At 39.4% G+C, this 17636-nt stretch overlaps 1 protein-coding gene across 1 annotated transcript; it reads right to left on the bottom strand.

Annotated features, from left to right (window-relative positions):
* Positions 1-966: 966 nt before the first annotated feature.
* Positions 967-1407, bottom strand: LOC109158495. The gene has a single exon (XM_019306413.1). The coding sequence runs from the start codon at positions 1405-1407 to the stop codon at positions 967-969; it is 441 nt and encodes a 146-aa protein (XP_019161958.1).
* Between the last annotated feature and the right edge of the window lie 16229 nt (positions 1408-17636).

Here is a 17636-nt window from a genome sequence, read left to right as displayed (position 1 = left end):
TTAACCTTGAGCATAGGAGAGGGTAAGATCCTCGATCTCTTGGTGTTTTTAGTATCTTTTTAGGTGTCTCTTTATAAAGATAGAATCTTTGTTGTCTTTTGGTGTGTTTATGAAGTTGGAGTTGAAGGAGAGCTTTAGGAGAAGCTTTTAAGGGTGTGAAAAGTGAAGGGTTAGGCTACAAAGGTAACCCATGCTTTACAAAATCTATTTTCTTACTTATATGATGAAATGTGAGATTTGATGCATTGTCTTGTGGTAATGCATGTCTAGAGCTTGTTATTAGGGTTCTTGTATGCCATTGCTTGGCTATTTCTTGGGTTCAAGTCATATTGTTGTATTGTGTGAGATTTTGGGTGTTTTGGACTTGTTGTTGAAAATCCCCGAAGGGATTATTTTGTGGTACAGGAGTGTACCCGCGGGCAGAACGGCGGGCAGAGCTCCAACCACCGCCCCACCCGTGGGGTACGTATCTCGTGGGCCTTGGTACCTGCGGGCCGAACCACGGGTGGACGTCCACCCGTGGCCCCACCCACGGGGTAGAATATTGAGGTTAGTCGGGGATTTGTTCCCCGTGATTCTTTTGACTCGGTATTGATATTTTGACCTCCCGATGTTGTTTTATTGGCCTATTTGAGTGTCTTCTTGACGTTTCGTATGTCTAGAATGGTATGTTAGGAATCCGTGTAAGATTTGGTGTCTTGAATCGTGCTAAGTGTCCAACTTTGTGATTCGTTGGACTATGATGAGTCTTGTATGTTCTATGGAACTACTTGGGACCGGCTCAGCTTGGGACCGGCCCATCACAAACACTCGACACGAAGGCCTTGCTCCAACTGCACCTCGACTCGAACTCCCTCCCGAAGTTCCACCGGATCCTGAGCTAGGTGGCAAAGCTCTTTGATTAGATTAGGACCGGCATTCGAAGGCCTTGTGCCATCATTCCCCACACTTGTAGCATCGCAACACTTATCCCTGGCAATCCTTTCCCACATGATCCTTTCCACACCTTCTGCATGCAAAGGTTTTGGCTTGATCTCTAGACTCAACTCGGGTTGATCCTTGAGGTGGGGAAGGTGCGTTCTTGGCTCGGAAGTCTTGTCTCGGTTTCTTGAAACGGTGGGGTCCACCGCCTTCATTCCTCTTCTTAGCGGGCTCAAACGACCCTCGCTGTAACTGTTGTACCCGGTAAAGATCGGTAGCGCTCAGATAAGCCTCCTTCAAGGTCCTCGGCTTGCTCACAGTCAACGCCTTCCGGGCCTCATAGTTGAGTCCAGCCACGAACTTCTCAACCTTCGCAAGCTCGGTGGGGACTAGCATCCTTGCAAAGCAGGCAAGCTCCAAGAAGCGCTTGTGGTACTCCACCACAGAAGATGAGCCCTGCTGGAGATGTAAAAACTCCTCGTACATGGCGGCTCAGACATGCGATGGATAAAACCGCTCTCTCATCTGGTCCTTCAAGGCTGTCCAGTCGAAGTCGGGCTCTTCTTGACATGCGGGGCCCTCATGTACCAACCAGAGATCAACCTCATGACTAAAGTAGAAAGGGGCCAGCTCCACTCTACGATCCTCAGGGTATCCTATGACAGCAAAGATCTTGTCGAGGGTTCTGATCCACTCCTCGAGTATCACTAGATCATCCTCTCCACCGAACACTAGTGGCCTATGTCCCGAGACTAGACGTCCCACATCCCGATGTCCGGCAGGCTACGGCGGCGGAGCAGGATGGTTGTTGTGCAGAAGAGCTTCACTCAAGGTTTGCATTGTTTGCGTCAGATGTTGAAAGTTCTGAGCCAGCTGCTCGTTTGTTGGTGTCTCGGGCGTACGAGCGCGTTGACGAGGTGTAGCCATGACGAAGCTTCTACAACAACAACACGGTTACGGTCAGCACAAGCAAACAACGCACCCTTACCTGGCGCTAACTAAAAGAACGCTAAGCTAAGCAGAAACAACGAAGCAAACAGGACAAACGGTAAACAACACACAGCTCACCACGCGTCCTAGAAGTCCTAAGTCCTAAACTCATAGATACCTAAAGGTCAACTTATGGTCTCAAACCATGCTTATCAAATGGGTAAGCAAAAAGTAGTTCCATTGAACACTCAAGACTCAACATCAATCCAAAGAATCACAAAGTTGGACCACAAGCATGAAACGCCCAATAAAACAACATCGGGAGGTCAAAACATCAATACCGAGTCAAAAGAATCACGGGGAACAAATCCCCGCCAACATCAATATGTGTTCCCCGTGGGTGGGGCCACAGGTGGACAACCACCCGTGGTTCCGCCCGCGAGTACCAAGGCCCACGAGATACATACCCCGCGGGTGGGGCGGCGGGTGGAGCTTTGCCTGCCGTTCCGCCCGTGGGTACCGATCTGTACACCAAATAATCCCTTCGGGTATTTTCAACATCAAGTCCAAATTCAAGTCCAAAACACCCAAAATCTCACACAATACAACAGTATGACTTGAGCACAAGAAATATCCAAGCAATGGCATACAAGAACCCTAAGAACAAGCTCTAAACATGCATTACCACAAGAAAATGCATCAAATCTCACATTTCATCACAAGAATCACAAGTAGAAGCCAAGAAATCATCATATAAGTAAGAAAATAGGTTTTGTAAAGCATGGGTTACCTTTGTAGCCTAGAACTTCCCTTTTCCAACCTTAGAAAGCTTCTCCTAAAGCTCTTCTTCAACACCAACTTCACAAACAACCCAAAAGACATCAAAGATTCTATTTTTAGAAAAAGACAACTAAGGCTCTGTTTGGCAAACATAGCTGAAAAGCTATAAGCTAAGAGCTGAAAGCTGAAAAGCTATAAGCTCAGAGATGAAAACTAAAGAGCTGTTATGATTGAAAGTGTTTGGTAAAATTAGCTTTTTGATAAGCTGATAAATGTAAAAAGACTAAAAAGGACATCTTCATAAAATTTAAATTAGTTGGTTTACATATTAAAATTTAACATTTTGTCTTTAAAAAAATTAATATTTTGAAATAAAACTATTAGTATCATGATATAGCATCTCATAATGAAGTAGCAATATTGTTGCAAATCTCATAATAATAATAATAATAATAATAATAATAATAATAATAATAATAATAATAATAATAATAATAATAATAATAATAATAATAATAATTGCGGTGAAAGTTGCGGATAAAGGAGAAGAGAAAAAAGTTTTAATTAGGAAGGGTAAATTATGTCATTTCTTTAAAATAATAAGGATAAAGATGGAAAAAAAGTTAGGAAGCTAGGAGCTTATTTTGAAACGCTACTTTAGATAGCGTTCTAAAATAAGCTCTTATTTTAAGCTAGGAGCTTATTTTGGGAACATTACCAAACAGAGCTTATAGCTTATTAGTAGCTTAAAATAAGCTATAAGCTCCTAAATAAGCTCTGCCAAACAGAGCCTAAAAGGATGCTAAAAACACCAAGAGATCAAGGATCTTACCCTCCCCTATGCTCAAGATTAGGAAAGTATGAATCTTGGAAGCCAACTTGTAGGATCTAAGATGCCCAAATTTTGGCTTGGAGAAGAAGCTACCAAATTCCTAGAGAGAAGGTAGAGGTTTTGTGTTTAGAGTGTTGGTGGATGAAATGAAGGGATGATGCTAGGTTAGCTTGGAGCATAAAGTTTAGGTAGAAAGACCCCTTTGCCCTTACTAAAGTTGGAAGAATAAGGAGACAAGGGAACAACTCACTAGGCATAAGGTACAACTCTTTGACTTGGATTGACTAGTCAAATTCTAGTCCTCCGAGTATTAAATTTTCAGGATTTAAGGAATAAATTACCAATAAAACTAGGATTAATTATCTAATTAATCCTTAACTAGAATTTGGATTTACGGGGTGTCACAATTATATTCGAATAGAATGCGTGTACAGAGTAAATATAAAGAAAAGAGTTAAGTAGAGAAATATCAATATTATTATTCAAATTTAAAACATAAAATAAAGTAATATCAAGGTGTGATTACTCTATGCATTACTTTGGTCACACTCCTGCTCTCATTCTCCTCCTTTCTCCTCTTTTTATTTTAACGTACCTGCCTTCAAATTTCCTCATCCAGCATCTACAACTAATTTGAATTTATTCCGATCCAAGTCTCATTCACAAAGTAAGACTCATGCTCAGAGTTGGAATCAGAACTATCATATATTAACTCATCCTCAGAGCTAAGCCATGTCTCTGTCAATCATTTCAATAAACAAGAAAAGAGATTTAGTAGGACTGGACACACCAAAAGCATTTTGCATGTTTTGTCTAGAATGTGTTCAATGCATACTGAGTAATAGAATATAACATTTTTCTTTAAAATTTAATCCTAACTCTATTATGTACCACCCAAAAAAAAAGTGATTTGTACATATACTATCATGAGAGAAACAATATGAAAGCCACAGGACGTATAAACCCATGTTTTGATGAATGTTTTTATATGACTGACTCATAATATAACTCAATTTTGTATTCATTAATATTTTACAAACTTGTCAATTTAAACACCAAGTCAAAAATGATAATGAGAAAATTAAAGTGAAGAATTATACTGAATATATCGACATTGAGTTGCTCGTTTCCTATATTCCGTGCAGATTCCTCATTTTCCTTCACCCAACATTCAATACTGGAATTGCAATACCTCACAAAGATCTTTTTCAATGTTGAAACATCATCAAAATTAGAAGGCATTAGTAGTAAGTTTCGACAGTATCTCAAATCTAATTGCTCAAGGCAAGGAAAGGACTCAGCAGCACAACTAATATTCCATATTTCAATATCAACACCAACTAATTGGAGGATTTTGAGTTTGGGGAATTTGGTTTCCTCCTCCACATTCCATTCTAAGTCCTCAAACTTTCAATCGAATAGCATTAGACTCCCAAGATTGGGAAGTTGTGCGATTGTTGAAATTGCAGACACCGAAAGAGTTATAAAATGCAAGCGTATTTCCTTAATACTCGATGCTAACTTGCTAAGTGGAAAACTTTCATAATTATTACTGAACAACTGAAGAGTTTCAAGATGATGGAGAAAATCAATTTCAGGAAAGCCTTCAGAACTTGAGACACCACAACTCAATTTTTTGAGACAGGGAAACTTTCTCAATAAATCTTCATGCATTGGAGTGAGAGGACATTCCGATTCCCAGGTTTGCAATTCTTTTGAACAAGCAGGAATTGATTCAATCATAACTGATCTTGATTTCTCCATGCAAGACTTATTGCAACTGACACCACCAGTAATAATCAGATGTCTCAATGTACTAATATTCCCCAAAAAAATTGGGAAATGCACCTTGATTGATCGCAACTTTAATATTACGAGACACTTAAGATTCCGTAGTAATAATGGTGAGACATCATCTGCATCATCATTTCCATGTACACCTACATCAAGAGCTAGATACCTTAGATGAGTTAGTAAGCTAACTTCAAACAGAAATGATTGGTACACACTGATTCCCTCTAAATCCAAGATTGTGAGATGTTCAAAATTTGTACCAATCCATGAGGCATTATAAAAGGGTTTATCACAATATGGGAAAATCAAAGCTGTCTGAATAGAAGAATTCTGTGGTACCCATTCAGAAGAAATTTCAAATGTCCTTGGATGAAAACATATTCGATGTGGGGTAAAATTCAGAGTTGGATCCCACTTTTTTTCATATTAACTGTCTCCAAAGAAATTTCTTCTCTAGCTTTTGTTAAGCAAAAGTCACGTACCAAATCATGAACCGTGCATGATATGATGTGACCATCATAATTCAGATGGTTTAAGTAATCCTCTACCTCATCTTCTACTCTCCCATTCTCTGTCATTCATATGATGAATCATTCAGATATCCATAGTTTTATTAGTTTCGAAACTTGGATTACTTCATCCTCTGGGAAAGCAGCAAAGTAAAGTAAGCATGGTTTCAAATGATTTGATAAATACTTGTAGCTAAGCTCTATCCCATCATTGCTTTGTATTCCGTCTCCAAATGTAACATGTGAGTTTAGAGTAAGAAGAAATTCACGCCACATTTGCTCACTCTTTTTAACTTTTTCAAGAAGACCCGCTATCAAACCAGCTGTCAAAGGTAATCCCCCACATTTTTTAGATATTTCTCTTCCAACATTTTCAAGCTCTTTAGGACATCCCTTTCCTTTAAATAACTTCACTTGCAATAATTCCCAGCTCTCACCAGTAGTGAAGAATGGAAGATGAATATGTTTGGCATCAGAAACCAAACTTTCTTCTCTGCTTGTTAAGAGAATTCTACTTCCATTGTCACATGAGGGAAAAACTCTATTCAACTCTTCCCATGCTTCTAGACTCCAAATATCATCCAACACTATGAGGTATCTCCTTCCCATAAGGCTTTTGCGAAGCTCTTCAGCTACACTATCAATCCCTGTCTTGTGGCCACAAACATCATTATATATTTTGTTTAACAAGTTCTTACAATCATATTCTTGAGAAACAGTACACCACGCACGCTTGTCAAAATGGTTAACTACATTTTTCGCCTCATACTATACACTCTCCTCGCTAAAGTTGTCTTTCCCAATCCACCCATGCCAGTAATTAAAATAACTTCTCTCTTGTCTGACCCATAAATAAGATGTTCTATGATAGTTTCTTCTTCCTTCTTGAAACCCACAACTATATCTTTATCTGGATTAGAGATGTTTGGCATCATTTTGATCTCGAAAAGCTTGTATTATGTCTACAAATACACGATTTGGTTAAAATATATTCAATATTTTTCATCAATCAAAATAAAATTAAAGAACAAATTAAAGTAAGAAGTGACAAAGCATTTGATAAGTGACGTGACGAAAGGAGAATTAATTTTTATTGTTAAATGCTTGAGGGGAAGACTTTAGAGGATTGTGGTCAATTGTATGGACGCGTCATGCCCATGTGAAGAAAAGTTGTTAGCAGAGAGATGTTTAATCTTTTGGTCTTAATCATTGACTAGTTATACTGTGCCTATTGCGCTATTAAGTTAATGCCCCATGCCCCCATATAAAAATTAAAATAAGTAAATACTTCATACACGACTTCAAACAAGAGATTTATTTAGAATGTGTTCAATGCATTTATTTAGTAGGACTGGACACACCAAAAGCATTTTGCATGTTTTATTTAGAATGTGTTCAATGCAAACTTAGTAATAGAATATAACATTTTTCTTTAAAATATAATCCTAACTCTATTATGTACCACCCAAAAAAAAAAGTGATGTGTACATATACTATCATGAGAGAAACAATATGAAAGCCACATACAAGATGCATAAACCCAAGTTTTTATGAAAGTTTTTATATGACTGACTCATAATATAACTCAATTTTGTATTCATTAATATTGTATAAATAAACATGCCAATTTAAACACAAAGTCAAAAATGATAATGAAAAAATTAAAGTGGAGAATTAAGTTAGTTAATTTCACTTACTGAGTATTTCGACATTGAATTGATCGTTTCCTATATCCCGTGCAGATTCCTCAATGTTCTTCACCCAACTTTCAACCGTGGAATTGCAATGTCTCACAGTGATCTTTTTCAATGTTAAAACATCATCAAAACTAGAAGGCATCAGTAGTAATTTCCAACAGTATTCCAAATGTAATTGCTCAAAGCAAGGAAAGGACTTAGCAGCACAACTAATATTCCAAATTTCAATATAAAGAGAAAGTAACAGGAGGATTTTGAGTTTGGGGAATTTGGTTTCCTCCTTCACATTCCATTCTAAGTTCTCAAACTTGCAACGGAATAGTATTAAACTCCCAAGATTGGGAAGTTGTGCAATCGCTGAAATTGCAGACACCGAAAGAGTAATAAAACTCAAACATATTTCCTTAATACTTGATGGAAAGTTGCTGAGTGGAAAACTTCCATAATTACCAGATAACTCAAGAGTTTCAAGATGATGGAGAAAGTCAATTTAAGGAAAGTCTTCAGAACTTTAGACCTCACAACCCAATTTTGTTAGACAGGGAAGCTTTCTCGATAAATCTTCATGCATTGGAGTGAGCGGACATTGCGAAATCCAGGTTTGCAATTCTTTTGAACAAGTAGGAATTGCTTCAATCATAACTGATCTTGATTTCTCCATGCAAGACGTATTGCAACTGGCACGACCAGTAATAATCATATGTCTCAATGTACTCATATTCCAAAAAAAAAATTGAGAAATGCACCTCATCTGATCCCAACTTTAATATTATGAGACACTTAAGATTCCGTAGTAATAATGGTGAGACATCATCTGCATCATCATTTTTGTGTAGACTTACTTCAAGAGCTAGATACCTTAGATGAGTTAGTAAGCTAACTTCAGACAAAAATGATTGGTACACACGTAGTGGCAGATCCAGAAAATCATTTGAGTGGGGGCGAATATTAAATGACGTTAGAAATGTCAATGACAAAATATCAAACAACCATAATACTTGTGAAACCATGCTTACTTTATATATTTATGAGATCATTTGAAACCATGATTACTTTATAGTGGTTCGGCTATTAACAAAGCATACTCCACTCTTCTTTCACAACTTGTGAAAGGGTTTCCACTATTACTCCTTAGTACAAACAAAGCGAAGCCGCGTCCTTGATCACTAAGCCGGGCCACAACTTGCTAGGTTTTTCAACTCCCCGAGTTTACTCCGGCACTCTATCAACTTCTTCTTCAGAGTTGGGGGTTGGAATATGTTGATATCTTGGCTTGAGATTGCTTGATGTTTGATAAAAAGCAGCAAGATTTCCTTGATGTTATGAAGACTTAGATGAATGGATGATCTTCTTGAAAATAAGTCTTCACAACTACCCACTGGTTTTGAAAGCTGAGGATGATCTTTTTGAAAGCCTTTTAGATAGCAAAGAGTGATAAAAATCAGCACCTTCTTCAAGGGATGAAGAGGGGTATTTATAGGGTGAGAAGTCCATCCGTTGGAGGGAGATGGAAATTTCAAACCTATTAACCAGTGTCTAATGACCTCTGGGTAAGGAGACTTAAATGCGGTTGTACTGTATAGCCGTTGGTTTCAAAAAGTAACCAACCATTTTGTCATTTTGTGCAGACAAAAGGTACTAATCATTAAATGTTCCTTGAGATTTGAAATTTCATTCCTAGTACACAATTTGTCTAGGATGATTTACCTGCACTGAGACTTAGATAAATATGCTTCTGATAGCGTATGAATCTTGTCTAATCAAGTCAGGCCTTGATTTGTAGTCTCGGGTCATAAGATAACGAAAGATTGACCTTATCTTTCGTTAAGATCTTCATACACGAGAGATGAACCCTTCCATGACTTTGGTCTCAGCTGATCTCTCGGCCTTCTCTTGATCTTCTCTCTTCTTCAAATAGTTCTAACTAACTAAATACGGCTCTGATTCGTGTAAATATGTTACTGAGCACGAATCACATGGTGAGCTGTAACAACTTTTGTCTAGCACGAAAGATGCAAAATAACAAGAGTAAAAGAGGGGTCTACATTCCTAGTTAGTTTGGTATCATCAAAATCTAAATACACTTGTTCCTAACATACATTATAAATTAAAATATATTTTTTTAGAAAATATGAAACATAATCAATTAGATAAAATAATTTGAATAACAATATATTCATAAATACTTTAAATTTTTAATTTCTTTTAGTTAGATCAATTTTTCTAAATTAATTCGAATACAATAAAGTATATTATAAACTTGTATACTACATTAATTAAATGATTTATAAAAACTAGACTAAAAGAGCATTTAATTTGTTAATTAAATGATTCATAAAAAGTAGACTAAAAATATTTAATTTATATTGTGAAGATAATTAAAAGTGTGGTTAATGAGATTTGAACCCGTGACATAAGCCTTTTATAACATAAAATTTGGAGTTTAACCAACTAAGCTACTCAAACTATTAATATTTTCAACATAAATATAGATTTTATATAATATTTCATGCTATATATGTAGACATATACATACATATATATAAAGGGGTGGGGTAGGGGGAGTGGGGGCAGCTGCCCGCACACTGGGTCTGCCCCTGTACACACGGATTCCCTCTAAATCCATGATTGTGAGATGTTCAAAAACTTTAGCAATCCATGAGACATTATAAACGCGTTTACCATAATGATGGAAAACCAAAACTGTTTGAATATATAGAAGAATTCCATGGTACCCTTTCAGAAGAAATATCAAATGTCCCTTGATGAAAACATATTCAATGTGGGATAAAATTCAGAGTTGGATCCCACTTCTTTTTCATATTAATTATCTCCAAAGAAATTTCTTCTCTATCTTTTGTTAAGCAAAAGTGATGTATCAAATCATGAACCATGCATAATACGATGTGACCATCATAATCCTTTACAGACACCATAATTAGGTTACTACTAACTTGATTGTTTAAGTAATCCTCTGCCTCATCTTCTACTCTCCCTTTCTCTGTCATTCCTATGATGAATCTTTCATTCTCTGGGAATGCAGCAAAGTAAAGTAAGCATCGTTTCAAATGATCTCATAAATACTTGTAACTAAGCTTTATCATATCATTGCTTTGTATTCCGTCTTCAAATGTAACATATGAGTTTAGACTAAGAAGAAATTTACGCCACATTTGCTCACTCTTTTCAACTTTTTCAAGAAGACCCGCTATCAAACCAACTGTCAATGGTAATCCCCACATTTTTTAGATATATCTCCTCCAACATTTTCAAGCTCTTTAGGACATCCATTTCCTTTAAATAACTTCACTTGCTATAATTCTCAACTCTAATCAGTAGTGAAGAAAGGAAGATGACAAATATGTTTGGTATAAAAAACCACTCTTTCTTGTCTGCTTGTTAAAACAATTCTACTTCCATTGTCACACGAGGAAAAAACTCTATTCAACTCTTCACATGCTTTCTCACTCCAAATATCATCCAACACTATGAGGTATCTCATTCCCATCAAACTTTTGCGTAACTCTTCAAATGCACTACTGCCCATCTTTATCGCACTACTACATACTTGACTATATATTTTGTTCAACAAGACCTTGCAATCATATTCTTGAGAAACAACAACACGCACGCTTGTCAAAGTGATTGACTACATTTTTCTCCTCATACACTCTCCTCGCTGAAGTTGTCTTTCACAATCCGCCCATGCCTGTAATTAAAATAGCTTCTCTCTCATCTGTCCCATGAATAATATGTTCTATGATAGTTTTTTTCTTCCTTAGCTTCTTGAAACCCACAACTATAGCATTATCTGAATTAGAGACGTTTGGCATCATTTTGATCTCGAAAGGCTTGTATTATGTCTGCCCTGGTTTTTGTACAAACCACCGAATGTGGGCCCCTTAAGAAGAATTGCCCTAGTTTTTGAATCCTTAACAATAAAACAATCGTTATGAAACTCAAAATAAACACTATTTTCATTAGTGAATTTATTTATAGATAACAGGGGTACGGATAGATTTGGGACATGTAAGACATTGGACAAAGATAACGATTTTGACATAGATGGGATCGATGCATGACCGACTCGTGAAATAGCCAAACCTGCGCCATTACCGACTCACAGCACATCAGGGCTAGTGTACTCATCGGAGTGAGTCAGCATTCCAGTGTCGGGAGATGCATGTGCCGTTGCGCCGGTGTCCGGATACCAGCCGTCTGCCTGAGCTGCCGGAGCCGCCGGTGGAATATCGCTGGAAGTAGCCATGTGAGCCTAAGCAGGAGGTTCGGTTGTATAGCGTTTGTAGTAGTAGACCGCCGTGTATCCTTGCTACCAGCATATTTGTCATCTCGGCGCACCACGGCCGTAGCGTCCACCACCGCGACTTTGGCCGGAACGGCCGCCGCGGCCTCCACGCCAGTGGTTGGAACCGTGACCTCGACCGCCCTCGCCGTTCGATGTACGCCCAACATTCGACGCCTGACCTGCATACAGGGCAGTGTGAGATCCACCACTTCCACCGTCGGCCATCGTGAGGTAATCATCTGAGACGATGAACTCCTGAGCTTGGAGAAAATCGGCCAACTGTGTTTAGGAGATTGGCTGACTGGCGATCGTAAGTGTGGCGGCGATGGTCTTGAGTTCCTGACGGAGGCGCCGGAACACATATAGATTCTGCTCTGCCATGGAAAGCTGTCGGCCGGGCTGTGCTAGAGCTTCGACAAGGAGCTTCGCCCGCCCTAGGTATTCGGTGGTCGACGCATTGCCCTGACGAAGGGACTGAAACTGCCCCAACAAATTGAGACAGTGGGCATGCGACGGTGATCCAAGCGCCGTGGTGATGGAACGCCATACCTCCATGGCGGTATTCCAGCCAACGGCGAGATGAAGGACTTCATCGGACATGGAGGATGTAACACCCCCTAAAACCATGCTATTTAAAGCCATAAACATGCAGATAACTAAAATCAAAACACCAAACACAGCGGAAGACTGAAAGATAAGATATATATAAAATGAGGAAATGGGGTGCTATGCCACGCTCACCCAAGGGTGAACGCACAGGCTAAATATGCATTGTTTGAAATCTACAACCATCCAACAGAGTACTAAGTCTAGATTGGCTCACAGGCCACAAAACATAAAAGGGGAACTATACTAGCTAGCTGGCACTAGACCACGCACTCGTCTAAGCATCACCTGAAAGAAGCATATAAAACATGGGACGATGCCCGGTCAGCGAATAATGCTGGTAACCCACCAATACATGTGAAATATCATACGTAGATAAGATATAGGTTCGTAAAGCCATTTTCAAAACGGAATACATATATATAAGTCACGAGGGTACCGTTCACACACGACCATCGATTTCATAGTACACGAGGGTACCGTTCACACACACGGCGACACACGCCTTACCCAAAATACGTGAACCTAACACACAGGTCACAACTCCATAATCACTGCAATACCTTGCTGACTAGTGTCCCATACCACTAATCGTGCAATCCAGGTAAAGCCACACACACATCACACCACAACAAGAATCAATCAACGGATTACAACGAAGATATGAAACCATACTCAATCAAGGAATGGATCACAGTCCAACAAAAAAAATGATGAATAACACAAGTTATCATCAACCATTATGAAGGTACAAACAACACACACGCTAGCATTTAAACACCGAACTATCATGCTTATCAAACGGGTAAACCAAACGTAGTTCCGAAGAACACACAAGACTCATCACGATTCAACGGAACACAATGTTGAACACTTCGCACAATTCAAGACACCAAAACCTACATGGATTCCTACCATATAGTTCTAGACATACGAAACATCAAGAAGACACTCAAATAGTTCTACAAAAGAACATCGGGAAGTCAAAATACCAAACACCGAGTCAAAAGAATCACGGGGAACAAATCCCTGCCAAACACCACAGTGTACCCCGCGGGTGGACCCATGAGTAGACCCCTACCCGCGGTTCCGCTGGCGGGTACATACCCACGAGTCCCTTGTACCCCGCGGGTAGGCTGCGAGTAGGCCCCTTCCCGCCGTTCCGCCCGCAGGTACGCACCTGTACCAAAATAAATCCCTTCGAGGATTTTCATCCCCAAACTCAAATTCAAGTCCAAAACATGCCAAATCTCACCAAATACAACAAAATGACTTGAATCAAAGAAATAGCCAAGCAATGGCATACAAGAACCCTAAACACAAGCTCTAGATATGCATTTTCACATGACAATGCATAAACACTCACATTTCATAGCAAAACACATGTAGATCCAAGAAATATTCACATAAGTAAGCAAAATAGATTTTGTAGAGCATGGGTTACCTCTTGTAGACCAAAAACCTTCACTTAACACCACACCAAGCTCCTATCAAAGCTCACCTTCCAAACCCACTTCAAGAACACACCAAAAGATCATAAAGATTCTATCTTTAAGAAAAGACACCTAAGAAAACACTAAAAACACAAGATGAACATGGATCTTACCCTCCTAGATGCCCAAATGTATGAAAGGTATAATCTTGGAGACAACTCTTGAAGTCTTGACAAAGCTTCAACTTGTCTTGGAAGAAAAGCTATCCACCTTTTTAGAGAGAGGGTGGAGCTAGGATTTTGGAAAGTGTAAGGATAATAATGAGGATGTTCTTACTAGGTTAGGTTACAACACTAACACAAGGTGAAAGGTCAAGAATACCCTTACTAACATAGAAAGGTGTAAGGAACAAGGGAACTCCTTACAAAGCTCAAGGTACAACTTTGACTTTGGGGTTGACTAGTCAATTAGTAGTCCTCGACTATTAAATTTCAAGAATTTAAGGAATTAAATTACAAATTGAAATAGGATTAATTACATAATTAATCCCTTAACCGAATTTGGTTTTCGGGGTGTCAAAGAGGATATCAGCAGGGAGAGGATCGATTGATCCTGTTGCACTTACAATTTGTGCGCCGGATTGGGGAGAGGTCCCGAGGCGGTGCCGACAGACATGTAGTCACCGAAAGGAACGGCGTCTCGACGGTCGGCGGTGGACAAGGCGTACTGCCGTCGACAAAACCCAGGAGGTCCTGGCCTCGTAAGAACGGGATGAGTTGCATTCGCCAAAAGAGGAAGTTCCGGGAGGTTAGCTTCATTGATATAAGAGGATTTGGGGTGGCCGGAGAAGGAGAACCGGATGCGGAAACCTTTCTCTCTGATGAGTTGTTCAACATTTTTTTTTTTGGGGGGGGGGGGGGGTTTCGGTGGTTCACGGTGGAGAGAGAGAGGATCGGAACCTGTCTGATACCAGATTGGAGATTGTAATTCAAATATGTTACAAACTTATAGAGATTAGAATAGATTAAAAGATAGGAACGCTAAAAGCTCCTGACTAATAGACTAGCCTAAGTCTACTAATTCTACACCACACAAATAATAACTTATAATATACAAAATATAACAACAGATAATAACACCTATTTACACTACTTCTTCGCCACCTCAACCGAATTTCTGGCTCCGTCCCTGTCAAAGGTACAAGGAGGAGTTTGCATATTTTTCATTTCACAAGTGATGACCAAGCTGGGGATAAGACACGGATATAGCTGGGAATATTCTTTCTATACATCAACTCTTATCACAAAATCACTGACAACACTCCATGGCCGCATAGTGTGTTCAAACTTCATACTCACGTATATGTACGAACACATAAATAAGAGTGGAATTTGGATTGACTTAGCCCAAAAATGCTTGTGGTTTTCACTGATTTGGTTTCCACATAAAAATTGTTATTAATTCATACTCATGCCTTTACTGTTTTTTATACATACCTTGTCTTGGGCTTGGGCAAATAAAACCATCATATGGTGTGTAAGTGTGTTAGATCTTTAATAAACCCCATATCTAAATGAAAGGATGGAGTGGCAAATTCACCTCATTTCTCGTACTCACAACTCAATGATTTGATTACAATTGAGTAATATTCTTAATAGCATCGTTAATGGGTTTCCTTGAACTAATCTTTCTGATTGTGGCTTTTTGCTTTCCATATAATGATTCTAAATCGCTCTTTTAGGCTCCACCTTTATCATGTAATTGGTTATGCTCTATCATCCATGCTTGTTAGTTAAGACTATTACTTTACAAATTCTGCAGGATGAGACAAGCGTATACAAAAATTTCTTGCAAGAAGTTCCTCAAAGAGTGGGAGCATCATTGCCTGCATACACAACATTCAGATCAGGCCTAGGACACCAACCTGTCTTTAAATGTATTGTAGAGTTAGCAGGTGTTACATTTACTGGCCGGTGAACCAGCAAAAAATTGTTAGGAAATTCGGATAGAAAATGTCGTAGACCTGGGCTACTGTTTTTATAGGCTGAGTGAGTATGAAAGAATCGTGGAAGAATCGGTGACTTGCGCAAGACACTACCTTAAAAGCAAATATTGCCCGGAGACGGTTACAGTCTTACCGGTTGCTTTCGACCAGTTAACACCGAAGCTCAGGATTGCAGAAGAGAAGAAGAGGAGAATAAGATGAGTGATTAGAATTGAGGAAGAGCAGGGTATTTATAGTGTAGGAAATACCCGCCCCTCCTCTATCAGCCATTCATTGTTCCCCGATTTTAGGTAGAGTTGCGGTGAACATGCCCACAAAAATAGGAAGACTTATTCCAGCACAAATTAATGTGTGGATTGTAGATTTCTATACGAAATCTACCTCTAAAGGACTAAAAACTCGGAATTAAAACAAAGACCGAGTAAAATGCTGACCCCACCCCACCGCGACGCGCGTGCGAACCGTGCCGGGCGGCTGCGGCGCGCGCGTGTGGGGTTCCCTTTCTTTCTCTCTCTACAATAGTTTAAGCCTCCCGAATGGGTTGGTATTAAAAAGGTGGGAACTAGTCCCTTATTCTTCCAATGTGGGACAAGAGTGTCTTCCTTCTACTCACTTGTTAAACCACCATCTTGAATGTAATATCCAATAATCCCCCACACATTCAAGGTGGCAAAAGGAAAGCGGAATTTCTGGCATGAGTGTTGATCTTGATGTCAGTGGTTGTACCTTGAACTGACACGTAGTGACTTGAGTAACTTTCTCCTTTGATAGTGAATTGGATCTTGAACTATGGAAAGAAAAGTTAATTTTGAACTCAGTTCACACACCAACATTCACCTTGTAAGGCAATATATAACTTGGTCTTTCTCGTAAGGTCAATTCTTTGACCTGAGACCTATCTCTGAATAGGTGTGTTTAATTTCTAGGTTTATGTGACCTCGTAAGCTTGCTTATTGTATCGCTACTAAGCCCATCTCCCTCGATGTTTTGAGGATGGCTCTTTAGTTTAGCCTCTTCGTGAGGGGATCTGCAATATTCTTTTCGGATTTCACATATTTTACTGAAAGTACGCCACTTAGAATCAGTTGTCTCACAGACTCATGTCTGACTCTTATGTGCCTCCTCTTTCCATTATAGGCACTAATTTTTGCTACGCATATCGCAGCTTGCGAGTCACAATGTATGGGCACTGACGGCGTAGTACACCCCCACAATGGCACGTCTGCCAGTAGGTTTCTAAGCCACTCAGCTTCTTGCCCTGCTAGATCAAGAACTATAAATTCAGCTTCCATCGTTGATCTGGATATACACGACTGTTTCGTGGATTTCCACGATATTGCTGCTCCTCCCATGTTAAAAAATACCCACTGGTGGAGCTCACCCCATCACTGTTATTCACCGAATTTACATTGCAATACCCCTCTAGGGACGCTGGGAAGCCAGAAAAGTGCAATCCCAAGTCAATCGTTCCCTTTAGATAGAGTAACACTCTCTTTAGTGCATTCCAATGGGTGTCGTTGGGATTATGAGTGTATCGACTCAGCCGATTTACCGCAAGTGCAATATCAGGTCTGGTATAGTTCATTAAGAACATCAGACTCCCAATTATTTTCACATATTCCACTTGGGACACACTTGCCTCTGTGTTTTTTGAGAGTTTTGCAATTGGGTCATATGGAGTTTGAGCCGGGGTCACTTCAAATCTGTTAAACTTCTTTAGCAGTTTCTCTGTGTAGTGACCCTATGATAACTTGTAGTCATCTTTCTCTTTGACGACTTTCACTCCAAGTATCACATCAGCTTCGCCCATATCCTTCATATCA

The sequence above is a fragment of the Ipomoea nil genome, unplaced genomic scaffold, assembly GCF_001879475.1.
Source record: "Ipomoea nil cultivar Tokyo-kokei standard unplaced genomic scaffold, Asagao_1.1 scaffold2821, whole genome shotgun sequence".
Lineage (NCBI taxonomy): Eukaryota > Viridiplantae > Streptophyta > Magnoliopsida > Solanales > Convolvulaceae > Ipomoea > Ipomoea nil.
Note: the sequence above shows the minus strand (reverse complement) of the source record. Positions and strands in the feature narration are given on the sequence as shown.